At 44.3% G+C, this 27,260-nt stretch overlaps 1 protein-coding gene across 2 annotated transcripts in view; it reads right to left on the reverse strand.

Annotated features, from left to right (window-relative positions):
• sh3pxd2aa (SH3 and PX domains 2Aa) overlaps positions 1 to 27,260 on the reverse strand; it is a 528,636-nt gene that overhangs the window by 72,597 nt on the left and 428,779 nt on the right. Inside the window, exons 3-4 of one of the 2 annotated variants that reach the window (XM_041210526.1) lie at positions 21,796 to 21,909; positions 2,914 to 2,997 (exon numbers count right to left, since the gene is read on the reverse strand). In XM_041210526.1, coding sequence (XP_041066460.1) covers positions 2,914 to 2,997; positions 21,796 to 21,909 — 198 coding nt within the window. The remainder of the gene's footprint in view (positions 1 to 2,913; positions 2,998 to 21,795; positions 21,910 to 27,260) is intronic. The other variant, XM_041210524.1, reaches the window with a different exon arrangement.

Genomic DNA, 27,260 nt, shown 5'->3' on the forward strand with positions numbered 1-27,260 from the left:
ACTAATAAAAGACAGAGAGTTGGGATAAGGGGGGCATTTTCAGGTTGGCAACCTGTAACTAGTGGAGTGCCACAAGGCTCAGTGCTGGGGTCAAAATTATTTACAATATATATTAATGACTTGGATGAGGGAAGTGAATGTACTATTGCCAAGTTTGTGAATGACACAAAAATAGGTGGGAAGGCAAATGGCCGGGGGGGCGGTGGTGGTGGGTGACACAAAGAGTCTACAGAGGGATATATACAGGTTAAGTGAGTGAGCAAAAACTTGGCAGGTGGAATATAATGTGGGAAAATGTGAGGTTATGCGCTTTGGCAGGAAGGGTAGAGGAGCTGAATATTATTTAAATGGAGAAAGACTGCAGGAAGCTGCAACACAGAGAGATTTGGGGTCCTTGTGCATGAATCACAAATAGCTAGCATACAAGTTCAATAGGTAATAAGGAAGGCAAATAGAATGATGGCCTTTATTTCAAAGGGAATGGAGTATAAAATTATGGAAGTCTTGCTAAAACTATACAAGGCACTAGTTGGACCTCACCTGGAATACTGTGAACAGGAAAGATATACTGCCATTGGAGGCTCTAGGTTAACCCAGGTATGGAGAGATTTTCTTGAGGAAAGGTTGAATAGGTTGGGCCTGTACTCAATGGAGTTTAGAAAAATAGGAGGTGACCTGATTAAAACATTTAAGATTCTTAGAAGGCTTGACAGGGTTGATGCTGAGAGGTTGTTTCCCCTTGTGGGACAGTCTAGGACCAGAGGGTATAATGTCAGAGTAAGGGGGCACCCACTTAAGACAGAGATGAGGAGGAATTTCTTCTCTCGGAGGGAAGTGAATCTGTGGAAGTCAGTACCTCAGAGGGCTGTAAAGGCTGGGTCATTAATTATATTCAAGGCTGAGATAGACAGATTTTTAATCAGTAACGGAGGCTATGGGGAAAAGGCAGGAAAGTGGAGTTGAGAATTGTCAGATCAGCCATGATCTCATTGAATGGCGAAGCAGACTTGATGGGGCCCGTCAGGAAGATATAATAATTTTCATGTTATTTGGAATTTATTGTAGAGTAATAGTGGGGTCTGTGTCAATGTATGTGTGTGTGCCTGTGTGTGTGGGACTTAATTGAATTTGAGACAGATGGTCTGAAGGCTTTGCCATAAGAGAAGCTAGGTTTGAAATGTTAAATAGGTAAACATGGGTGAAGTTTTTGAATCTTACGTGTAAAGGGAACATTTGCATTTTGAAACAAACCAGACTAGATTGTATTCGAAACTGGGGTTGCAATGTTTCACCTAGCAAGAAGTTAAGAAACAGTGCGCTTATTTTTCCCAAAGATTACTGGTAAAATTGGTACTAAGATAGATTTTTATTATTAGAGAGGTATAGTTCAAAACACATAGAGGGAGGCAGAGGCAGAGTGGTATTGTCACTGGATTAATCCTCCAGGGACCCAGGTTCAAATCCCACCAAGGTAGATGGTGAAATTTGAATCCAACGAAAATCTAGAGTTAAAAGTCTGATGATTAAACCATTGCTGATTGTCATAAAAACCCATCTAGTTCACTAATGCCCTTTAAGGAAGGAAATCTTCCATCCTTACCTACTTGTGACTACAGACCCACAGCAATGTGGCTGACTCTTAAATGCCCTGCTCGGAATAAGGGCGATTAAGAATGGGCAATAAATGATGGCCTAGCCAGCGACACCCACATCCTATGAACAAATTTTAAAAAAGGAATGGGAATTTGCAAAGGGAAAATATGAATAGAGAATAGAGAGAAAGCTGTGTGCAAGGGAAGGCATTCTAAGATCTAATTAGTATGAAAAGCCTCCAGCCTCTGTGCCTGTACTGCTGTCTGCACGAATCATGTTACTTTGCCTCAGTCTTTTAAAATCTATGATTTTCTATTCATGGGATGTGGGCAGCATTGCCTATGTAGGCCAGGCCAGGTAAGGACTGCAGATTTTAACAACATTCATTTCATGGTCATCAGACTTTTAATTCCAGATTTTTATTGAATTCAAATTTCATCATTTGCCATGGTGGGATTTGAGCCCAGGCTCCAGAGCATTACCCTGGGTCTCTGGGTTACTAGTCCAGTGACACAACTACTATTCCACCACCTCCCCAACATATTTTTACTGTTGCCTTAACAGAGGTGTAACTGGGAGTTAGATTAATTAGGGGAGCTAGGAGTTATAGTAGTAATTTATAGATCTATGTATGTGCTTAACATTATTTCTTTTATTAATAAAAGTTTAATTTAGTTTTGTAAAAAGAAAACCCTAAGCCTTGGTGGCCTTTTTTTTAAACTGAATTCAAAGCCTGCAACTCGAAACAAATACAAATTGTAAATAGTTGCGGCAGCTGCTTCAAGTCTCCTTCTGGGATTTGAGCAGTTTAGCATTTACCATTTGCTGTGCCGTAACAGGGCCAAATGGCCACCTTCTGCTCCTACGACTTATGGTCTTATTTCGGTTCACAGAATTCATTTCTACAGTCCTCTAGCTAGGTGTTTTTTTAAAAATTTAACTTGTAGATTTATTTAGGAACTTTCCTCTACTGCTTTACCTCAATGTTAAAATTTACATCCTTTAATCTGACCCAGGTTTTGAAATATGCTATTTGTTCCCGCACACACTGGTACGTGCTGAAAATAAAGACATGCAGCAGTAACTATAAAGAGTGAAAAGACAGATTAAAAATGCCAGAAGCTGCTCAGAGTGGTACGAGACACAAGCACAAGACATGCATGCTATCCAGCTGCTTCAGAGATTGGAATATCCTTATTTTAAAGAGAAGTATTGTGGAGTGTGCAAAGTATTTTGTTTTACACCACCTCTCTTTCTCTGCAGTCACAGAATTAAACATGACATTGCACATGCCGTAGCAGGGCACAGGGCTTTCTTCACCTGGGCTTTGTTGGCGGTTACACATTCCTCCCAGAGTCCACCTCCGGTCCAGCCGCCGCAGATGGGCTTTGCGTCTCTTAGTGACTACAAGCATGGAAGGAAATGTGAAAAAACACACAAAAACAAACAGGAGAGTGTTTACATATTACAGATGAACATATTCACAAAACAATTACAAGGATCATGGCTGGAAGAAATTTTGGAATTGAACCAATATAAATAATCCTTATACTGTAGAACAGCCAAAGCTGACCACTGCTTTATGCATATTCTTAGACATTTATGACTCTGTACATTAGAAATAGTTTTAGTTCGTCCAAGCTCCTCTTTGTGTTTAGTTCTTGCAGGGTATAAAAGCCCCCTTTAAGACAGCTGCATTTCCCCAAATTGTGTTCCCACTCTTAACACCCAGTGGATACAATAAATGATCGAAACCTCGCTGGTAACTAATTGTGCTGAGGGTGGGGAAGCACAGGCCTGAGTCCCCTCTGCCTTGCCAATAAACTGTCCATGGTATGAAGAATTGTCTACAACAACAACTTAAATTATATAGGGCTTTAGTGAGACAACACCTGGAGCACTGTGCACAGTTTTGGTCTCCATAGGTAAAAAGGGATACACTTGCCTTAATGATGGGGCAATGAAGGTGCAGATTGATTCCTGGGATGAGAGGATTATCCTATGAGGAGAAAGTGAGTAGAATGGGTGTATATTCTACAAGAGTGAGAGGTGGTCTCACTGAAATATATAAAATTCTTAGAGGACTTGACAGGGTAGATGCCAAGAAACTGTTTCCTCTGACTGGAAAGTCTCGGGTTAAATTCTTGGAATAAGGAGGCCAGCCACCTAGGACTGAGATGAGGAGAAATTTCTTCACTCAAAGGGTTGTGAATCTTTTGAATTCTCTATTCCGGAGGGCTGTGGATGCTCAGTTGTTGAATATATTCAAAACTAAGATTGATACGTTTTTGGTACCAAGGGAATTAAGGGATTCTGGGGATGGAGTATGAAAGTGGGATTGAGGCACAGATCTAGCCTTGACTTTACTGAATGGTGAAGCAGGCTCCAAAGACCCTATAGCCTACTGAAGCCCTATTTCTTATGTTTTTAACAACAACTTGCATTTATGTAGCATCTTTAACATAGTAAAACATCCCAAAGTGCTTCACAGGGGCATTATCAAAACAAAATTTGATAATGAGCCACAAAAGGAGATATTAGGACAAGTAATCAAAGGATTGACCAAAGAAGGAGGTTTGAAGAGGCTTCTGAAAGGAGGAGATAGGTAGCAAGAGGCAGAGGTTTAGGGAGGAAATTCCAGAGCCCATGGCCTAGGTAGTTGAGGGTACAGCCACCAATGATGGAGCGATTAAAATCAGGTATGTATAAAAGACAAGAAATTGGAGGAGCACAGAGATCTTGGAGGGTTGTAGAGCTGGTGGAGTTTGGAAGTGGGGAAGATCAAGGCCATAGTGTGATTTGAAAATAAAGGATGAGAATTTTAGCTTCAAGGTGTTCCCAGACCAGAAGCCAATGTATGTCAGCAAGCACAGTTGTAATAGGTGAAGGAGTCATGGTGTTTGTTAGAATTTGGCAGCAGAATTTTGGAAGAGCTGAACTTTATGCAGAGTGAAATATGGGAGGTTTTAAGAGCATTGGAATAATTAAGTCCAGGAGCAAAAAAGGAATAGATGAATAATGAATAAGAAGAATATGAATGGTGAAGACAAACGTAGGTTCCTTACAGTCCGAAACAGGAGAATTTACAATAGAGAATAAGGAAATGGCAGAGTAATTAAACAACTATTTTAGAAACAGAAATACCTGGAAAAACTCAGCAGGTCTGGCAGCATTGGCGGAGAAGAGCACAGTTGACGTTTCAACCTCATGACCCTTCAACAGAACTAAGTAAAAATAGGAAAGGGGTGAAAAGCTGGTTTAAGGTGGGGGGGTTGTTGGGACAAGCAGCCATGATAGGAGGAGATAACCAAAAGATGTCACAGACAAAAGAACAAAGAGGTGTTGAAGGTGGTGATATTATCTAAAGGAATGTGCTAATTAAGAATGGAGAGCAGGACAAGCAAGTACAGATAGCTCTAGTGGGGGTGGGATGAAATAAGACTGAAAGGGCATAAAAGGTATAGATAAACGATGGGTGGAAATACATTTAAAAATAATGGAAATAGGTGGGGAAAGAAAAATCAATATAAATTATTGGAAAAAACAAAAAGGAGGGGGAAGAAACGGAAAGGGGGTGGGGATGGAGGAGGGTGTTCAAAATCTAAAATTGTTGAACTCAATATTCAGTCCGGAAGGTTGTAAAGTGCCTAGTCGGAAGATGAGGTGCTGTTCCTCCAGTTTGCATTGAGCTTCACTGGAACAGTGCTGCAAGCCAAGGACAGACATGTGGGCAAGAGGGCAGGGTGGAGTGTTAAAATGGCAAGCGACACGGAGGTCTGGGTAATGCTTGCACTATGACCACTCAGATGCATCCTTAGGCCATGTTTATGTGTTGTTAATGACCCAGTGGTGAAAAAGTTGAGCACTATTGTCACTTTTACATGAATGTTTTTTTAAAATTTGTTCTCACAAACTGGTTGCCGTGGCAAACTCTAATCTGCGCAGCTGAAAGTGCGCATGCAGGTCGTGCACGACTTGTCCACTTTTAGTTACTGAGCATACACAGCTATGCAAGAAAAAAATCTGAGAGTGTACAATTTTAAAAATTCATTCACGGGATGTGGGCTTCGCTGGCTGGGCCAGCATTTATTGCCCATTCCTAATGGTCCTTGAGAAGGTGGTGGTGAACTGCAGCCCATGTGCTGTAGGCACATCCACAGTGGTGTAAGGAAGGGAGGTCCAGGATTTTGACCCAGCGACAGTGAAGGAACAGCTATATATTTCCAAGTCAGGATGGTGAGTAACTTGGAGGGGAACTTCCAGGTGGTGGTGTTCCCATCTATTTGCTGCCTTTGTCCTTCTAGATGGTAGTGGGTGTGGGTTTGGAAGGTGGTGTCAGATGAGCCTCGGTGAATTTTTGCAGTGCATCTTGTAGATGGTATACACTGCTGCTACTGTGCATCGGTGGTGGAGGGAGTGAATGTTTGTGGATGTGGTGCCAATCAAGCGGGCTGCTTTGCCCTGGATGGTATCAAGCTTCTTGAGTTTTGTTGGAACTGCACTCATCCAAACGAGTGGGGAGTATTCCATCATACTCCTGACTTGTGCCTTTAAGATGGTGGACAGGCTTTGGGGAGTCAGGAGGTGAGTTACTCATTGCAGGATTGCTAGCCTCTGACCTGCTCTTGTAGCCACAATATTTATATGGCTAGTTCAGCTCATTTTCTGGTCAATGGTAACCCCCAGGATGTTGATAGTGGAGGATTGAGTGATGGTAGTGCCATTGAACATCAAGGGGCAATGGCTGGATTCTCTCTTGTTGGAGATGGTCATTGCCTGACACTTGTGTGGCATGAATGTTACTTAAATCACTTGCTCACTTCAAAAGAATTTAGAGGGTATGCTGGTGGCAAGGCTGCATTTATTGCCCAACCCTGGTTGCCCTAGATGGGCCTTGACCCTTCTTGAATCACTCCATTTCTTTTAGTGATGATGCTATCACAATTCTGCTAGGTAGGGAATTCCGGGATTTTGATGCAGCGACAATGAACGGATTGTGGTACATGTCCAAGTCAGAAAAGTGCGTGACTTGGAATGAAACAGTGGTGGTGGTTTTCCTGTGCATTTGCTACTCTTATCCTTCTTTGTAAAAGTCAGTAAGCTGGAAGTGAGGACCCAGGATGCTAGCCAGTGCCATAGAAGATCCTTCCCCACAATGTCTGTACTGGAAACATACACTGGCACAATGCTTTTAAATCAAAAGTTAACAAATCATAAAGATGTTTCTTTTCTACTGCACAGAGAGACACACAACACAATAATGGTTTCTCAGAGCTAGCTGCTCAGTTACGTCAAATCACCCCATTCTTCCAGCCTGGATATCACAAGTAGTTTCATTTTTAGTACTGACAATGAGATAACTGATAAGTAATAGCTCTTTTAACACTCTTGAGTACTGAATGCCTTCCATCCTTAGGAAATATCCACACATTCCCATTCTAACAACTTTAGAGGCATCACATTTGAGTCACTTTGTACTGTGTGCTCACATCTACAAGGACCTGGCGAAGAGTTTATAAAAATAATATAAAAGGTTACTGCACAAGACAGGAGCTCATAGTGTTGGGGTGATATATTAGCATGGATAGAGGATTGGCTAAGTAACAGGAAGCAGGAACGGGATAAATGAATGATTTCCAGGTTGGCAAAATCTAACGAGTGGGGTGCCACAGGTAACAGTGCTGGGGCCTCAACTGTTTACGATCTATATGAATGACATGGATGAAGGGACTGTATTGTAGCCAAATATGCAGAATATACAATTTAGGTAGAAACGCAAGTTGTGAGGAGGATACAGAGTCTGCAAAGAGACATAGATAGATAGGTTTAGTGAGTGGGCAAAAATTTGGCCAATGGTGTTTAATGTGGTAAAATGTGAAGTTGTCTACTTTGGCTGGAAGATTAAAAAAGCAGAATTTTTTAAATATTCATTCAAGGGATGTGGGCAATGTTGGTTATGCCAGGATTTATTGCCCATCCCTAATCGCCCTTGAGAAGATTGTGGTCATCTTGAACTTCTGCACTCGATGTGATGCAGGTACACCCACTGTTAGGGAGGGAGTTCCAGGATTCTGACCCAGTGAATGTTTGTGGATGGGATGCCAATCAAGCCGGCTGCTTTGTCCTGGACGGTGTTGAACTTCTTGAGTGTTGTGGGAGCTGAGCTTAATCAGGCAAGGCGAAAGTATTCTATCACATTCCTGACTTGTGCCCTATAGATGATGGGCAGGCTTTGGGGGATTCGGGGGTCAGTTACTTGCTGCAGGATTCCTAGCCTCTGACCTGCTCTTGTAGCCACAGTATTTATATGGCTGGTCCAGTTCAGTTTCTAGTCAATGGTAACCTCCAGGATGTTGATAGTGGGGAATTCAGCAATGGTAATGTCATTGAATATCAAGGGGTGATAGTTAGATTCTCTCTTGTTGGAGATGGTCATTGCCTGGCACTTGTGTGGTGCAAATGTTACTTGACACTTGTCAATCTAAGCCTGAATATTATCCAGGTCTTGCTGCATTTGGACATAGACTGCTTCAGTATCTGAGGAGTCGCAAACTGTGCTGAACACTGTGCAATCATCAGCGAACATCCCCACTTCTTGACCTTATGATGAAAGGTCATTGATGAAACAACTGAAGATGGTTGGGCCGAGGACACTACCCTGAGAAACTCCTGCAGTGCTGGCCTGGAACTGAGATGATTGACATCCAACAACCCCACTTCTTTTGTGCTAGCTATGACTCCAACCAATAGAGAGTTTGCCCCCTGATTCCCAATGACTCCAGTTTTGCTAGGACTCCCTGATGCCACACTCAGTCAAATGCTGTCTTGATGTCAAGGGCAGTCACTCTCACCTCATCTCAGGAGTACAGCTCTTTTGTCCATGTTTGAACCAAGGCTGGAATGAGGTCAGGAGCTGAGTGGCCCTAGCAGAACTCAACGCATATTGTATAAATGGAGAGAGACTGCAGAATGCTGCAGTGCAGAGGGATCTCCTTAACTTTTTTTAATTCATGGAATGTGGGCATCACTGCCTAGGCCAACATTTATTTCCCCATCCCTAATTAAGAGTCAACTCTTAATCCCCCATTATCAAGTGAGTCTAGAGTCACATGTAGGCCAGACCAGCTAAGGATGGAAGGTTTCCTTCCCTAAAGGGCACCAGATAGGTTTGTGTGACAATTGTTTCGTAGTTATCGTCAGACTTGTAATTCCAGATTTTTTTTTGCCATGGTGGGATTTGAACCCAGGTCCCCAGAGCATTACCCGAGGTCTTTGGAATACTAGTCACTCAAATTGGACGTCAGTGAGCAGGTTATTGTTAAGTAAGTGCCACTTGATAGCACTGTTGATGATACCTTCCATCACTTCACTGATGATCAAGAGTAGAATGATGGGGCAGTAATTGGCCGGGTTGGATTTGTCCTGCTTTTTGTGTACAGGACGTACCTGGGCAATTTTCCACATTGTCGGGTCAATGCCCGTGTTGTAGCTATACTTGGGACATGGCAAGTTCTGGAGCACAAGTCTTCAGTACTTTTGCTGCAAAATTGTCAGGGCCCATAGCCTTTGCGTATCTAGTGCCTTCAGCTGTTTCTTGATATCATGTGGAGTGAATCAAATTGGCTGAAGACTGGCATCTATCTAGAGGAGGCCAGATAGATCATCCACTCGGCACACCTGGCTGAAGACTGTTGCAATTATCTTTTGCACTGATGTGCTGGGCTCCTCCATCATTGAAGATGGGGATATTTGAGGAGCCTCCTCCTCCAATGAGTTGTTTAATTGTCCACCACAATTTACGACTGGATGTGGCAGGACTGCAGAGCTTAGATCGGAACCGTTGGTTGAGGAATCGCTTAGCTCTGTCTACCACTTGCTGCTTATGCTCTTTGGCAATTAAGCGTTGTAGCTTCACCAGGTTGACACCTAATTCTAAGGTATGCCTGATGTTGCTACTGACATGTCCTCCTGCTCTCTTCATTGAACCAAGGCTTGACGGTAACGGTAGAGTGGGGGATATGCCAGGCCATGAGGTTACAGATTGTGTTCAAGTGCAACTCTGCTACTACTGATGGCCCACAGCGCCTCATGGATGCATAGTCCTGTTGCTCGACCTGTTTGAAGTCTATCCCATTTAGCATGGTAGTAATGCCACACAACAAGACTGAAGGCAGGACTTCATCTCCACAAGGACTGTGAGGTGGTCACTCCTATTAATACTGTCATGGATACTGTCATCTGCGACTGACAAATTGGTGAGGATGAGGTCAAGTGTGTCTTTCCCTCACCGCCTGCCACAGACCCAGTCTAGCAGCTGTGTCTTTTAGGAATTGGCCAGCTCAGCTAGTAGTGATTCTGCTGATCCACTCTTGGTGATGGACATTCAGAGTACATTCTGCACCCTTGCAACCCTCAGAATTATTCCTGCATATTGTATAAATGGAGAGAGACTGCAGAATGCTGCAGTGCAGAGGGATCTCCTTAACTTTTTTTAATTCATGGAATGTGGGCATCACTGCCTAGGCCAACATTTATTTCCCCATCCCTAATTAACAGTCAACTCTTAATCCCCCATTATCAAGTGAGTCTAGAGTCACATGTAGGCCAGACCAGCTAAGGATGGCAGGTTTCCTTCCCTAAAGGGCACCAGATAGGTTTGTGTGACAATTGTTTCGTAGTTATCGTCAGACTTGTAATTCCAGATTTTTTTTTGCCATGGTGGGATTTGAACCCAGGTCCCCAGAGCATTACCCGAGGTCTTTGGAATACTAGTCCAGTGACAATACCACTATGCCACCATCTCCCCTGAAGGAAGAGGGATACACTTGCATTGGAAGCAGTTAGATTGATTCCTGGGATGACAGGGCTGTCTTATGAGCAGATGTTGATCATGTTGGGCCTATTGTCAATGGAGTTTAGAAGACTGAGAGGTGATCTTATTGATACATAAGATTTTGAAGGGGCTTGACAGGGTGGATACTTAGAGGATGTTTCCCCTCATGGGACATAACTTCAAAATAAGGGGTCTCCCATTTAAGACGGAGGGAAGGAGGAATTTCATCTCTCAGAGGGTCGTTAGTGTTTTGAATTCCACAGAGAGAAATGGAGTCTGGATCATTCAATACCTTCAAGGCTGAGTTGGATAGATTTTTCTTTGACAAAGGGGTAAAAAATTATTGGAGGCAGGCAGGCAGGAAAGTGGAGTTAAGGACACCATCAGATCAGCCATGATTTTATTGAATGTGGAGCAGGCTCGATGGGCTGAATGGCCTACTCATGCTCTTACTTAATCCTGCTCTAACTATAGCTCCTTGACTTTCAATGACATTATCATCACTGAATCCCCTGCTATCAACATCTTGGGGGCTTACCATTGACCGGAAACTGAACTGGACCAGTCATATGAATACTGTTGCTACAAGAGCAGGTCAGAGGCTGGGAATCCTGTGGCGAGTAACTCACCTCCTGACTCCCCAAAGCCTGTCCACCATCTACAAGGCACAAGTCAGGAGTGTGATGGAATAATCCCCACTTGCCTGTATGAGTGCAGCTCCAACAACACTCAAAAGCTTGACACCGTCCAGGGCTAGATGATGTAACTCAGATTAAATTTACAAAGCAACTTTTTAGCACCAATTACCTTATGATTATTAGAACAGTATTTGTACCTACAGTACTCAGAGAGTTAAAATCCAATTTGTTGTTGTACAACAAAATGATTCAAAACAATCACTGAAAATGAATTGGAAATAGTTGATCAAACACAATATGGAAATTACATGAAGAGACAACAACTTTAACAACTAAGTGAGAAAATGAGTAGCACTTCATCAATACACAATGAATTAGTAGGTGGAAACATTTAGATGCAATAAGAACATTGGAACTGCAGGGTGAGAAAAGACCAAAGTCCATCTGGTTCGCCTTTAACCATCCTGGTAGTGTCTCTGTGGCACAATCGGTTAGCACGTTTGGCTGTTAAGCAAAAGGTTGTTGGTTTTAGCCCACCCAGGGACAAACATTTTATATGCAGGTGGCTTGTAAATTATTAGATAAATGAGCAACTGTTCAATTATCATATTTTTTTTCAGTCATCCAGGTAGTTGCATAACACAAAATTTGTTGACGAATCATAGTAATCATGCTCTATCACCAGACCAAGACATGAGGCAAAGACAACCCTCAGTGGTGGAGAGCTTTGGGAACCACAGGTCTAAAGTCAACTTTTCCTTCTGTGTGCAGACATGTGGAATGTACATCCTGCAGGATGTGGGACATTGTGCAGGCACTAAATGCCCTCAATTACTAAACCTGCAGGATGTGTCATCAGCTGCAGAAACTTGAACTTTGCGTTACAGAACTCAAGCGATGGCTGGAGTCACTGTGGTGCATCCATAAGGAGGATGATTACATGGATAGCATGCTTAAAGAGGTGGTCACACCGCAGCTATTAAGTACACAAGCAGAATGGGTGACCGCCAGAGTATCTAAGAGAAACAGGCAGGTAGTGTGGGAATCCCTTGAGGCCATCTCACTCTCTAACTGCTTTTCCATTTTGGATACTGTGAACGAGATGGTTCCTCAGAGAACTACAGCAAGAGCCAAGCTTCTGGCACCATGGGTGGCTCAGCTGCACAGGAGGGGAGGAGGAAGAGTGGAAATGCTATAGTGGTAGGGGGTTTCATTGTTAGGGGAGCAGACAGGCGTTTCTGTGGCTGTTGATCTGACTCCAGGATGGTATGTTGCCTCCCTGGTGCCAGGGTCAAGGATGTCACAGAGCAGCTGCAAAACAATCTTTTCGGGGAGGGTGAACAGCCAGAGGTTGTAGTCCACTTGGGACCAATGGTATAGGCAGGAAAAGGGATGAGGTTCTGAAAGCAGATTTTAGGGAGTTAGGAAGGGTATTAAAAAGCAGGACCTCAAGGGCAGTAATCTCAGGATTACTCCCAGTGGCATGTGCTAGTGAGCATAAGAATAGGAAGATTGAGCAATTCATTACGCAGCTGAAGAAATGGAGTAGGAGGGAGGCCTTCAGATTTCTGAGGACATTGGGACCAGTTTTGGGGCAGGTGGGACCTGTACAAGGACAGGTTACAATTTAACAGGACTGGGACTAGTGTCCTTGCGGGGAGGTTTTCTACTGGGGAGGGCTTAAACTAGATTGGCAGGGGCATGGGAGCCTGCGGGGAAATTCAAAGAGGAGGGGAGAAAAACTGGCAGTGGAAAGTACAGAAGTATTAACTGAGAGGAAGATATATCAAAGAGTAGTATCAAGATAGACAGAATATTTGGAGAGTTTGACAGAAATAGAGTAGGCCATTAGAAGGGGTCAGAGTAAAGGGGAAAGTAAAAATCCTAAATCAGGGCTAATGTTCATGTATGTGAATGCATAAAGTTCGGTAAATAAGATTGGTGAACTACAGGCAGAGGCAGCTTTGTCCCTTCTCCCCTACGCATGGAAATATGTAATAAATGGACAACTCATCAATGTTAAAAGGTGGGAGACTTGCTGATTTTTAAAATTTCTGCCACTTATGAAGGTAGGCATGGTTGACAGAGATTAGCTAAAATTTAAATTGAAATAAAGACAGAAAATGCAAAAGAAACTCAGCAGGTCTGGTAGCATCCGTGGAGAGGGAAACAGAGTTAATGAGTGGAATCATCCCAGATTTGCACTAAGTGCAGTAATGGGCAGGAAAAAAAGCGTTTTACCCGCTTCCGCAATGGGGGCTTCTCATGCCATATCATCCCAATCCCATTAATCATGCATTCCCAGGAAACATGCCGATTCAATAGCGATGGGCTCTCATATGCCCACCACGCTGTCACCTCACTGCTTCCTCACGCTGAGTGCCGTATTTAAAGTGCAGCTGCGTGCACAGCTCTCAGTGCTTCCAGGCCAGGACTGCTGCACAGAAGACATGGCCCCGAAAGACAAAAAGACTGCAGCTCCCCGAGTCAATAAAGCATCTCTGAATGCCTTTTGGATGCTGTGGAGGCTTGAAGCACAATGAAAGCCAAAAAGCGTTCAGTCACCCATCACTGGGATGACCTGCAGAGGCCTGCCGTGATGTCTCCACTCCTGCTCTGGCCGCAGGAGGTCCAGCAATCTCACCACCGGTTTGGTCGGCAGTGGCAGTCAGTGATAATCAGCGCCAACGTTGCACAGAAGTTGGCCATCCAGTGCAGAAAGAGGATGAATGATCTCACCCCTGCTGCCAGGGTAAGGCAGCCATCACATCACTCTAAACTGACACACTCACAAGCCCATCACAGATTCACCGGCATTTCACTCACTGCCAGCTCAAGTGACATCACTACTCACTGTCTCACACACACCCTCACATCTCCATCTGGCCTCATCTCCACTGGAGACTGCCTCCTCAGCCCTCACCATCTTGAGGCCACTTGCACAGATCAACTTGTGCCCCCCCCCTCCTCACACACTCTGGGATACCCCACTACAGCTCTTGCCCTACTGCCTCTTCCCTTGCCTGAGGTCCCTTCTCCCCTTCCCCAAAGAAGTCCTAGCCCTGCAGCCTTTTGAGAAGCTACCCACCCTGCCTTATGGTTTTTCTGGTAGGTAGAAACCTGCCTGTGAGCCCCCTAAAAGTGATGTGGTGCTGTCTGTGAAGCCTGACGCTGATGAATGCGAGTGCTGACTGAAGCAAGGTGCGGCAAATGAACCTCCAAGTCCCAAGCGAAGTGCAGCTCGCCAGGTGCATGTCACTTATATACAATAGTGAACCCAGGCTGATGATCCAGTGTGGGAGGATGATTCTGATCCATCTTCCACACTTTGGCCCTCACCTCTTCCCCTCCCTTCCAAAACCATGATAAGGTTCCTCTTGTCCTCACTTTTCATCCCACCAGCCTCCGCATTCAAAGCATCATCCTCCGCCATTTCTGCCAACTCCAACATGGTGCCACCACCAAACAAATCTTTCCCTCACCCACTCCCGACAGCATTCCACAGGGTCTGTTCCCTCCGTGACACCCTGACCCACTCCTCCATCACCTCATTCCCTTCCCATGGCACCTTCCCATGCAATCGAGAAGGTACAACACCTGCCCCTTCACCTCCTCCCTCCTCACCGTCCAAGGACCCAAATACTTCTTTCAGGTGAAGCAGCGCTTCACTTGCACCTCCTTCGATTTGGTCTACTGTATTCACTGCTCGCAATGCGGTCTGGTCTATATTGGGGAGACTAAATGCAGACTGGGTGACCGCTTTGTGGAACACCTTCCGTCTGTCCGCAAGCATGACCCAGACCTTCCTGTCGCTTGCCATTTCAACACATCATCTTGCTCTCATGCCCACATGTCCATCCTTGGCCTGCTGCAATGTTCCAGTTAAGCCCAAGGCAAACATTGAAAAGAAACATAGAAAATAGGAACAGGAGTAGGTCATCTGGCCCTTCGAGCCTGATCTGCCGTTCAATATGATCATGTCTGATCCTCTATCTCAATGCCATACTCCGGCTCTTTCCCCATACCCCTTGATGCACCTCATCTTCGGATTAGGCACTTTACAACCTTCCAGACTTAACACAGAGTTCAACAGCTTCAGACCATGAGCTCTCTCCTCCATCTTTACACATTTTAATTTTTTATTTATTTATTCATTTAATTTTTTAAAAATCTTTTTCCTCCAACTACCTCCCACCCCGCCCTACACAGGGCCATCTGTCACTTGTTTCTATGTTGTGCTTTCACAGAGCACTGACCCTTGTTCTGTTATTAACACATTCTGCTATCTTACCTTTATGCTGCTATCAGCACCTTCTTTAGTCTTTAATGCTACCATTGACACTCTCTTTGTCCTGTGTCCATGAAATCGTTGTCAAATTTCTCCTTTGCTCCCACCTATCCCTGACTTTCTATTTTGCTCCACCTCCACCCCCTGACCTTCCCCTTTCTGATGCTGAAAGTTCTGTACCCAGCAAAGGACTCAATTTCATACCCTTAAGCCCTCACCTCAATGAATTCCGGGCTCAGCATGATGCTGAACTCTTTTTCCGCCGCTTTCGTCTCCATGCTCACTTCTTTGGGCAGGAGTCTTCTCCACCCCGGTCAGTGGGTCCTTTCACCCACCTCGAGTATTCTCCCTCCACCTGGACCCCTCCCTCTGGCCTTTTGCCTTGAACTTTTCATTGAGAATTGTCAGTGTGATACCTGCCGTCTCAATTTCTCTGCTCCTTTCACCCATTCTAACATGTCTCCTTCTGAACTCGTCACACTCTGTTCTCTCAGGTACAACCCTGACTTTGTTATCAAACTTGCCAACAAGGGTGGTGCTGTTGTTGTCTGGCGTACTGACCTCTACCTCAACAGAGGCTTAGCGCCAACTCACCAACACTTCCTCCTAACTCCCCCTGGACTATGAGCCCGCCACCGAACACCAAGCCACTGTTTCCAGGGCTGTCATTGACCTCATCTCCTCTGGAGATCTTCCTCCACAACTTCCAGCCTCATGCTCTCCCGACCTCAGACAGCCCGCTTCTACCTCCTCCCCAAAATCCACAAACAGGACTGTCTTGGTAGACCAATCGTGTCAGCATGTTCCTGCCCCACGGAACTCATTTTTTCCTATCTTGACTCCATTCTCTCTCCCATTGTCCTGTTTCTTCCCACCTACATCTGCGATTCCTCTGATGCCCTACATCATATCAACAATTTCCAGGTCCCTGGCCCTAACCTCCTCCTCTTCACCATGAACATCCAATCCCTCTATTCCTCCATCCCCCACCAGGATGGTCTGAGGGCTCTCCACTTCTTCCTTGAACAGAGGCCTGAACAAACGCCATCCACCACCACTCTCCTCCATCTGGCTGAACTTGTTCTCTCACTAAACAATTTCTCCTTAAAATTGTCTCACTTCCTCCTAGTAAAAGGTGTGGCTATGGGTACCAGCATGGGTCCCAGTTATGTCTGTCTCTTTGTGGGGTATGTGGAACATCCCTTGTTCCAGTCCTACTCAGACCCCCTCCCACAACTCTTTTTCCTGTACGTTGATGCCGGTTTCGGTGCCGCTTCATGCTCTCGTCTGGACCTGGAAAAATTTATCAATTTTACTTCCAATTTCCACCTCTCTATCACCTTCACATAGTCCATCTCTGAAATTTCCCTTCCCTTCCTTGACCTCTCTATCTCAATTTCTGGTGATAGACTGTCCACCAATATTCATTACACCGACCTCGGCTACAGCTCCTAACACCCTGCTTCCTGTAAGGACTCCAGCCAATTCTCTCAGTTACTTTGCCTCAGTCGCATCTGTTCCGATGATGCCACTTTCCAAAACAATGCTTCTGACATGTCCTCCTTCTTCCTTAACCGAGGTTTCCCACCCAAGGTAGTTGACGGGGCCCTCAGCTGTGTCGGACCCATCTCCTGCGACTCTGCCATCACATCTTCCTCTCCCTCCCCTTGTCCTCACTTTTTACCCCACCAGCCTCCGCATTCAAAGGATCATCCTCCGCCATTTCCGCCAACTCCAGCATGATGCCACCACCACACACATCTTCCCTTCACCCCGCACCCCCCCGTTGGCATTCAGTAAGGGCCGTTCCTTCTGGGACACCCTGGTCCACTCCCCCATCACCCCCTATATCTTAACCCCTACCCACAGCACCTTCGCATGCAACTGCAGAAGGTGTAACACCTGCCCCTTTATATTCCCCCCTCCTCACTATCCAAGGGCCCAAACACTCCTTTCAAGTGAGGCAGCGTGTCACTTGCACTTCCCTCAGTTTGGTCTACTGCATCCGCTGCTCCCAATGTGGTCCAAACGCAGACTGGGTGACCGCTTTGAGGAACACCTTCGGTCTGTCCACAAGCACGACCCAGACCTTCCTGTCGCTTGCCATTTCAACACACCATCCTGCTCTCATGCCCACATGTCTGTCCTTGGCCTGCTGCAATGTTCCAGTGAAGCTCAACGCAAACTGGAGGAATAGCAACTCATCTTCCGATTAGGCACTTTGCAGCCTCCCAGACTTAACACTGAGTTCAACAACTTCAGACCATGAACTGTCTCCTCCACCTTTCTGATTCCCCCCATCTTTTTTCTTATTCATTTTTATTTCTCAATTTTAATTTATTTATTTTCCTCCCACTTATTTTCAATATTACTATTTTTAAAATTTATTTCCATTTTTATTCATTGTTTTATCCCCAGCTTTAAGCCTTTTTGATCTTTTTTCCCCCAACCCGACCCCCGCTAGGGCCATCTGTCACTTTCCAGAGTGCTTACCCTGGTCCGGCCATTATCACATTCTGCTTTCCACTCTTAATGTCACCATTAGCACCTTCTTTAGCTAGAACCACCACTATTAACAACCCTTTGACCTTTTATTTGTGACATCTTTCGCAATCTCTCCTTTGCCTCCACCTATCACTGGCCTTCTATCCAGCTTCACCTGTTCTGCCCTCCTTAAACAGTATATATTTCACTACATTTCTACTTTTCTTTAGCTCTGAAGAAGAGTCATACGGACTCGAAACGTTAACTCTGTCTTTCTCTCCACAGATGCTGTCAGGCCTGCTGAGTCTTTCCAGCATTTTTTGTTTTTGTCCCTCTTGAATGTCTTGATTGAACCTGCCGCCACCTCACTCTCAGGCAGTGCATTCCAGATCCTAACCATTCGCTGTGTGAAAATGCTTTTCCTTATGTTTCTTCTGCCCATTACCTTACATCTGTGCCCTCTTCTTCTCGATCCTTCCACCAATGGGAACCATTTTTCCCTACTTACTCTGCCCAGACCCCTCACTTTGGATATCTCTATCAAATCTCCTCTCAACCTCCTCTTCTCCAAGGAACACAGTCCAAACTTCTCCAATTTATCTTCATTACTCAAGTTCCTTATCCCTGGAAGCATTTTTGTGAATCTTTTCTGCGCTCTCCCTAATGCCTTCACATGTTCACTAAAGCGTGGCACCCAGAACTGGATACAATACTCCAATTGAGGCAGCACCACTGTTCTTTACAAGTTTAACATAACTGCTTTGCTTTTATACTCTATGCCCCTCTTAATAAAGCAATGCTGTATGCTTAATAAACTGCTCATTCAACCTGTCTTGCCATCTTCAAAGATTTATGCACATATGCACCCAGGTCTCTCTGTTCCTGAACCTCCTTTAGAATTGTATCCTTTATTTTATATTATCCCTCTGCGTTCTTCCTATCAAAGTGAATCACTTTACACTTCTCTACATTAAATTTTGTCTGTCCAGTCCACCAACTTGTCTTTTTTGAATGTTTTTTTGAAGCTCTACACCAGGCTTGCCCAACCTTTTCACATGGGAGGGGGAGGCACATTTCAAAGTTTTTCTCACTCAAGGGGTTGATGGGCAAATTTTGGAAAGATAAAGTTTGGCACAACATTAAACATGAATTTCAAACAAAAGCTGAGGTATGAAAAGTGCCAACTTGTTGAGCAAAAAAACAAGTAGTAATAAATAAAGATGAGTATTAGAGGGTGACATGGTGAGACTGTGTACGTCTGGCTCACTCTCAGGGGACTCACTCACTCACTCACCCTCACTCACTGAGAGTGGATGAGAGTGCCTGATGGTGTACGTGGGTGAGGGTGAATGAGAACCCTGATACTGGGAATGAGCCAGACTTATGGACTCTGCCCCTGCACACACTCTCTCTTCCACTCCCCATCACTCTCCCTCTCTCTCCCTCTCCCACTCACACTCTCTTATCCCCCTCACACTCTCTTATCCCCCTCATACTTTCTCCTCCCCAACGCTCTCTCCCCCAACATTCTCTCCCCCCAATACACTCTGCCTCAGCCCCTCATGCTCACACTCTCTCACCCCTATCATGCTCACATTCTCTCCCCTGCTCACACTCTCTTCCCCCACCACACTCTCCTAACCCCCAACATTCTCTTCTGCTCCTCAACTCCCTCCTCCCTCACAGTCTCCCCACCAGCCCCCAACTTCACACCTCTCTCTCACACTGTCTCCAGTCATTCACTCACTCAGACGCCAGTGGGCTCCATTCCGACTGCCTCGCATCCTGCTCAGACTCACCTGGACCCCGCTCCGGCTGCCTCGTGCCATGCTCCGGGCCCTGTAACGTGCCTTCAAAACTTACCTTCCCACTCTTTCCTGTTCATCCAATCACATGGCTGGTTTCTCTCAGAGAGAAGCCAGCCTTTGATTTGATGAGGAGTTTTACAGCATTTTTCATACATAAGTCAGTCGAATGTGCAATAAGTTTTGAGGGCCAAGTTCAGAGGCATCTGGGGCTGCACCCAGCCAGCAGACCATGAGTTGGACAAGCCTACTTTACACTAACCTCCTCACAGTTCACAATGCTTCCAAACATCATATCATCCACAAATTTTGAAAGCGTGCCCTGTGCAGCAAGATCTAGGTCATTCAAATAGCCCTGCTGTCAGATCTGCTGAGTTTTTCCAGCTATGTTTATTTTTGTTTCATTCAAATAGTCTTTTGGTAGTACAGAATTTGAGTATTTCTGAAAAAAGACATATCAATGTTAGGGGAAGCAACAGCTTTATACTGTAAGAGAAGAGTGCTGATTTACTCACAAGTGGACTCTGATTGGTAGAGGCGTTACCAGTTAATGGTGGCTGACAGTCAACTGTCAAGCATTGTTTTAAATTTAAACCAGGCAGTTGATTCTGACTGTTCAGGAATGAACCAGCAAATGGCTATCACTTATTTTGTTTAGCCGAAACAATGTGTGTACATGCTCTTTCTGTCTGCAAAGAACAGGGCCCTGTGTATTAATAAGTTACTTCTAGTACACGCAAAGGCACTTCACTGTGAGATTGACTGACCAGCTTAAATTGGTTGTCAGCATAATTTTCCTCATTCCTCAGCATAAATAATCCTCATTGGAAGTTAGGCCAGATGGAGATGTGAGGGTGTGTGTGAGAGAGTGAATGGTGATGTCCCTTGAGCTGGCAGTGTGTGAGATGTCAGTGAAAGTGATGGCCTTGTGAGTGTGTAAGATTAGAGTGATGAGATGGCTGCCTTACCCTGGCAGCATGGATGAAATCATTCATCTTTTTACACCGGATGGCCAATCTCTTCTGTGCAGCGCTGGCACTGACCACCACTGGTAACGCTTCCCAAACCAGAGTAGTGAGATTGCTGGACCTCATGCGACCAGAGCGGGGATGGAGGACAACACGGCAGGTCTCCGAAAGTCATTCCAGTGACGGGTCCACCAAACACTTTTTGGCTTTCGTTGTGCTGCAAGCATTGAGAACTGTGTGCGCGGCTGCAGCTTAGATGTGACACCAGAGTGAGGAAATTGTGAGATAATGATGTGGTGGGCAATTCAGAGACCGCCCACCAGCGAGACAGCATGTTTCCTGTGGCTGCATAATTAATGAGGTGGGAAGCAGATGATATGGCATGAAAACCCGTCATTGCAGCTGGTGGGTAAAAAGTTGTTTTTCACACTCGCTACTGCACCTTATGCAAATCTGGGATGATTCCACCCTACATCTACTGGTTCCCCTTTATCCACCCAGCTTGGTACATTCTCAAGGAACTCTAATGAATCCTGTCAAATTTGGTTTCCCTTTCTTTAAACCATATTGACTCTGCCTGATTATATTAGGACCTTCTTGATATTAACTTTGAGCGTGAAAGTCGCAGGACTGGAAAATCCGCCCCTAGTATATTCCTTGAGTGGTAGTGAGTGTTTTAAATCCTGCCCTTCCCCTTAATTTTCTCCTATTATTCTTGGGATATTTTTTGTGTCTTCTGCTGTTAAAATAAATAGAAAATACTCTGTCATTTACCGGTTTCATTATTAATTCTGGTTTCACATTATTAATACAATCAGGCAGAGTCAACATGGTTTTATGAAAGGGATACCACATTTAACAAATTTATTAGATTTCTTTGAGGATGTAAGGGACCAATGTTTACTTTAACTACTATCTTCTTCTGTTACACCATACACTGAGGAAATTAAACCCATAGCACTGGGCAATGCTCTACCCGAGGAAATTAAACCCATGGCACTGGGCAATGCTCTACCCGAGGAAATTAAACCCATGCAACTGGGCAATGATCTACCTGAGGAAATTAAACCCATGCCACTAGGCACTGTTGTAGTCCAGGTAATTTAGCCCATACCACTGGGCACTGATTCAGTGAAGTGTCAACTGGTACTTTTGGATGTTATGCAAAGAGTAATGGTTGCATTACCTTCTCCAGCTCTTGTAGTGCTGATGTCCAGGTCATCGCGGGTTCCATTTTGTGACTCTAGATACGTAGCTGGGACCCAGCCCTGCTCCTCCGCTGTACTTACAAACCACCAACCTGTCGAGGAGAAAGCAAATTTTATCGAATTCAGTGCTGCTGTTGGGATTTCAGTGAAACCTAGCACTAGGTTTGTGATATTTTCATACCTTGCTCACCTGAACCATGAAAAATACAATTATCCTGCCAAACTTGGGCTGTGGCAGTAGAAAGCAATTTTAGCTGTTTAACTATGTAAAAGTACTGGTGGTTATAGGTCAGTCACTGGTAGCGAGATCAATTTGTAATTTATTCTGCAGGTTATTGGTACATATACAGTAAATGCCCCTCTGGAGGTAAACCTGATAGTGGTACTGAGAATAAAGAAGGTTCAATGTTATGAATATATGTCTATGGGAAATGTGAGGTGTCAGCCTTTGGCTCAATAATCTAGACTGCCCTTGCCATTTCAGAAGGTTTTGGTCTTATTGCCTCTAGGTTAGTTGGTTGTGGGTTGAAGTCCCACTCTTGAAATCTGATCACATCACCTAGGCTGACACTCCCAGTGCCGTACTGAACAAGTACTGCATTGTTGGGGGTGCCGTCCTTTGGTGGGTTGTTAAGTTGAAGCTTTGTATGTCTCTCAGGTTGATAAAAGATCCATCTCCACTTTTTAGCAAAAGAGAAGGGGAATTCTCCAAGTGCCTTGGTAGTATTTATTCTTCAAAGAACAAATTGTCCAATTATTATTTCTCAATACTTTTGTGGGATCTTGGCTGCTGCAACTGCAGATATAAGAGTAACTAGACTTCAAAATTATTTCAAAGGCTGTAAAGCACCTTGAGACCTCTTAAGTGGAAGGCAGTGTATAAACACAAGTCCTTCCTTTTTTTCATCCCGAAATGAAGTCAAACTGTGTTGCAGGCAAGAGGCAAAGAAAGTTTCTGTAGTGTTGGAAGGTAGTGTTCCATTTCACCTACTAATACCAGTTCATCAAAGGCAGAAAAGAGGCATTTCATATAATAATCACATATTTATAAGACTTAATAAAAAATCTCGCATGAAGCATGCATTTCCTGTCGATAAACCTTATTTCCTGTTGTCATAATTTTTATCAGACTTTTGTTTCGGCTTTTCCGATTTTAAATTGTCAACATTGCCCATTAATTTTTGTTGTCAATTTCCACTACCATGTTTTGCCAGTCAACCAACTGAATCACTCAAACTGCATTTGCAAAAATAACCGTCCATCATTTTTCGGGAACTGAAATTTCCAAAGCGCAAAATAATGGTCTGGATCTTGTGATCCGGGGGAAGAGAAGGCGTACGCCACTCTGTTTAAAACTACATTCTTACCTATTTTGTAGGCTGCAGTGAGTACTTGTTCTCCCAGCTGCCTTGTGGATTCATCTGGGAGTTAAGTAGGGAGGCCAAGTGCTGAGGTGCAAGTTCAGCAAAGCCACACCCCTCTGACATCACAAGCTCAAGATATGCCTCTTGAGTTCTGCCTTCAGCTCAGTGGCAGGTATATAATTGTTTTTAATGTTTTATTTAAAGGACTGTACTTCTAACTCTCACTCCCCTCCAGCACTTCTGGCTCAGGTCTGATTCCCCACACCCCGTTTCTGCTCACCGCCCCCCTCACCCCACTCCCGGATACCCTTGGCTCTGCTTCCAACCCCCCACTTCTGAATGGCTTGAACCCCATCACAACACCCTCCCACTCCCAGCACCCAATGGCTCTGCTCCTAAACTCCCCACACCCGCACCACTGAATCACAGAATGAAGCCATTCGGCCCATCGTATTTGCACCAGCTCACTGAACATTTTAATTTAGTGCCAATTTCCTGCCTTTTCTCCATAACCCTGAACATTGTGTCTATTTAAATAATCATCCAATGCCCTCTTCAATGTCTCAATCGAACCTACCTTCCAGGTAGCGCATTCCAAACCTTAACTACTCGCTGTATGAAAAAGTTTTTTCTCACCTCACATTTGCTTCTTTTGCAAAACTCTTTAAAACTGTGCCGTCTCATTCTTGATCCTTCTACAAGCGGAGACGGTTTCTCCCTATCTACTCTGTCCAGGTTCTTCATGATTTTGAAAACTTCTATCAAGTCTCCGCTTAGCCTTCTCCTCTCCAAGGAAAACAGTCCCAACTTCTCCAATCTTTCCTCATAACTGGAGTGTCTCACCCCTGGAACGATTCTCGTAAACCTCTTCTGCACTCTCTCCAATGCATTCACATCCTTCCAATAGTGTGGTGCCCAGACTGTATACAATACTCCAGCTAAGGTCTAACCAGTGTCTTATATAAGTTCATCAAAATCTCCCTACTCTTATACTCTATGGCTCTATTAATGAACCCTAGAATACTGTATGCTTTAGAAATAGCTCTCTACCTGTTCTGCCCCTTTAATGACTTATGTAGATATACACCCAGGTCTCTCTGCTCCTGCACACCCTTTAGAATATTGTCTCTCCATGTTATTTGTACCAAAGCGCATCAGCTCACACTTCTCCGCATTGAACTTCATCTGCCACCTATCTGCCCACACCACCAATGTGTGAATGTCTTTTTGAAGTTCTACACTGTTCTTCTCAGTTTACAATTCTCTCAAGTTTTGTGTTGTCCGCAAACTTTGAAATTGTCCCCTGCATGCCACGATCTAGATCATTTATATATATATATATATATATATATATATATATATATATATATATATCAGGAAAAGCAAGGGTTCCAATACCGACCCCTGTGGAACTCCACTACAAACCTTTCAGCCTGAAAAATACCCGTTAACCATTACTCTCTGTTTCCTATCCCTCAGCCAACGTTGTATCCAAGTTGCTATTGTCTCTTTTATTCTCTGACCTATAACTTTCTCCACAAGTCTGTTGTGTGGCACTGTAACAAACACCTTTTGGAAGTCCATATACACCACATCAACAGCCTTTCCCTCATCAACCATCTCTGTTCCCTCTTCAAAAAACTCCAGCAAGTTAATTAGACACGATTTTCCATTAACAAATCCATGCTGACTCTTCCGAATCAATCCACATTTTTCCATGTGACTTTTAATCCTATTCCAAATAATTGTTTCTAGAATTTTCCCCACTAACGATATTAAACTGACTGGTCTGTAATTGCAGGGCGATCACCACAACCTTTTTTGAACAAGTGCATAATGTTTGCAATTCTCCAGTCCTCAGGCACCTCCCCCGAATCCAGAAACATTGAAAAATTATTGCCAGTGCATCTGTAATTTCCACTCTCACTTCCTTCAATATTCTTTGGATGCATCTCATTCAGTCCCAGTTACTTATCAACTTTAAGCTTATCCAATACCTCCTCTTTATCAATTTTAAACCATTCTAGTGACTGAGTTTCCTCCTCTGTCACCATAGCCTGGGTAGCATCTACCTCTTGGGTAGACAGATGCAAAGTATTCATTTAATACCTCAGCCATGCCTCTTGCCTCTATGTGTAAATCCCCTTTTTGGTCCCTAATCGGCCCTACTCCTTTTACCATTGATGTATTTGAAGGGACTGAGGAGCTCAGTGTGTAATTGGCAGGGGAGAAGTGGGCTGAGTGGGAGGAGTAGCAGGGGCAAGGGGTGGGGTGGAGCGCTGGGGTGAAGGTACTTTTCACACTCCTGCTGATTTAAAGGGCTGCACTCCTGAGCAGGCTCTACGCCCAGAACAGCCCTCAATAAATCAGCGCAAATACTTGTGGAATACAGGCCACATTTACATGCTAACAGGTCGCAGCAGACCATCAATGTGGGCTCCCCCAGTGCCCTTTTAAGTGAACCACAATATCCAGTTTCAAGCATTACCCTGAAAGTTGCTGAATTATTGTGGCCCTCAATAGCGGCGAACTCCTCAGTGCTCCACACTATTGGGACTGCGGGATTTGGATCAACATGTTAAGTGAAATGTTAAAAAATACCTATTTCACAGCAAGATAATTATATTTATCAACTAAATTGTCTTTTAATTCATTCATTAAAGTTTTATTTGAAGATCTCAACCTCTCGAAAAACTTTGTCTTGGGTTTAATATTTGTTCTCACAGCAGCGATTGAAGCATATTCTGCAGCCTGAACATTTTCTTAAAAAACATCACAGGCATTTAAGATAACTGAATGATATTTAGATAGCACATTACAAGGCTCCAGATATAAGAACATAAGAAATAGGAGCAGGGGTAGGCTATTTGGCCCATCGAACCTGCTCCTCCATTCAAAAAGATGACGGTTGACCTGATTGTGGCTTTATCTCCACTTTCCTGCATGTCCCCCGTCATTCTTGACTCTCTTGTCAATTAAGAATCTGTCTAACTCAACCTTGAATATATTCAATGATCCAGCTTCCACTGCTCATCGGGGGAGAGAATTCCAAAGACTAACAACCCTCTGAGAGAAGAAATTTCTCCTCTTAAATGAAAGACCCCTTATTTTAAAATTGTATCTCTAGTTCTAGATTCCCCCAAGAGGGGAAACATCCTGTCAGCATCTATCCTGTCAAGCCCCCTCAAAATCTTATATTTTTTATTAAGGTCACCATTAGCAGCATTTAAAGCTAGCCTGAACTGTTTAAAGCTAGCCTGCAGCTCTTACAGGGAAGTGCATTGTGGCTGGAGCAGGTTCTAGCAGTTGTGCAGGAAGTGACTGACCTGGGAAACAGTGAAGAATGGCAGAACATGGGAAAGGGTGAGCTCAAAGGTTTTGGGCGCTGCATTAGAGGCCTTGGTGGAGAATGTAGAAAGAAGGAGATTTCTCCTGTATCTGCAGAAGTCAGAAGTCCTCCAGAATACACTCAGAAGGCTATTGGAGCAGATAGCTTTGGAGGTCAATGGAAGGAATCAAGCCTTGAGGACCTAGATGCAGTGCCACAAAAAGTTCAATGACTTCACATGAGTGGCCAACTGCAATACTAGCCTCAGACACTGCTCAATTCATCACATCCCCATTACTCATCTACCAACAATCTCTATCAAGCAGGACTCATACCTGTTATTCTTATGTTTCACCACACTCCCACATACCTAGCATTGCTGCAAGCCTCACATCCACATCTCTTGGACTGCCAGATATTAAACCAATACAGCCAGATCACCCAAAAGGACTGCACCACACTCACTGACACACTTTCCTCTCTCTTGCAGGACAAGGTGGCACAACCAGAAACAACAGGAGATGACCAGATGGGGACAGGTACAGCTGCATGTCCTAACCCTGATGACAGAGATGGTACTGATGCTATGGCCAGCAATGGGCTGAAAACCAACAAAGATGACATTAACCTTATATCAAATATTCCTTCTCACGTTCAATCTCTCCTTATCTCAAATTCTCTTCTGATTTACAAGCTGCTGATGGTGCAAGCATATTCCTCTTACTTTGCCTCCTCACAATTCCATAACTAT

Source organism: Carcharodon carcharias, chromosome 17 (genome assembly GCF_017639515.1).
Source record: "Carcharodon carcharias isolate sCarCar2 chromosome 17, sCarCar2.pri, whole genome shotgun sequence".
Classification (NCBI taxonomy): Eukaryota; Metazoa; Chordata; class Chondrichthyes; order Lamniformes; family Lamnidae; genus Carcharodon; species Carcharodon carcharias.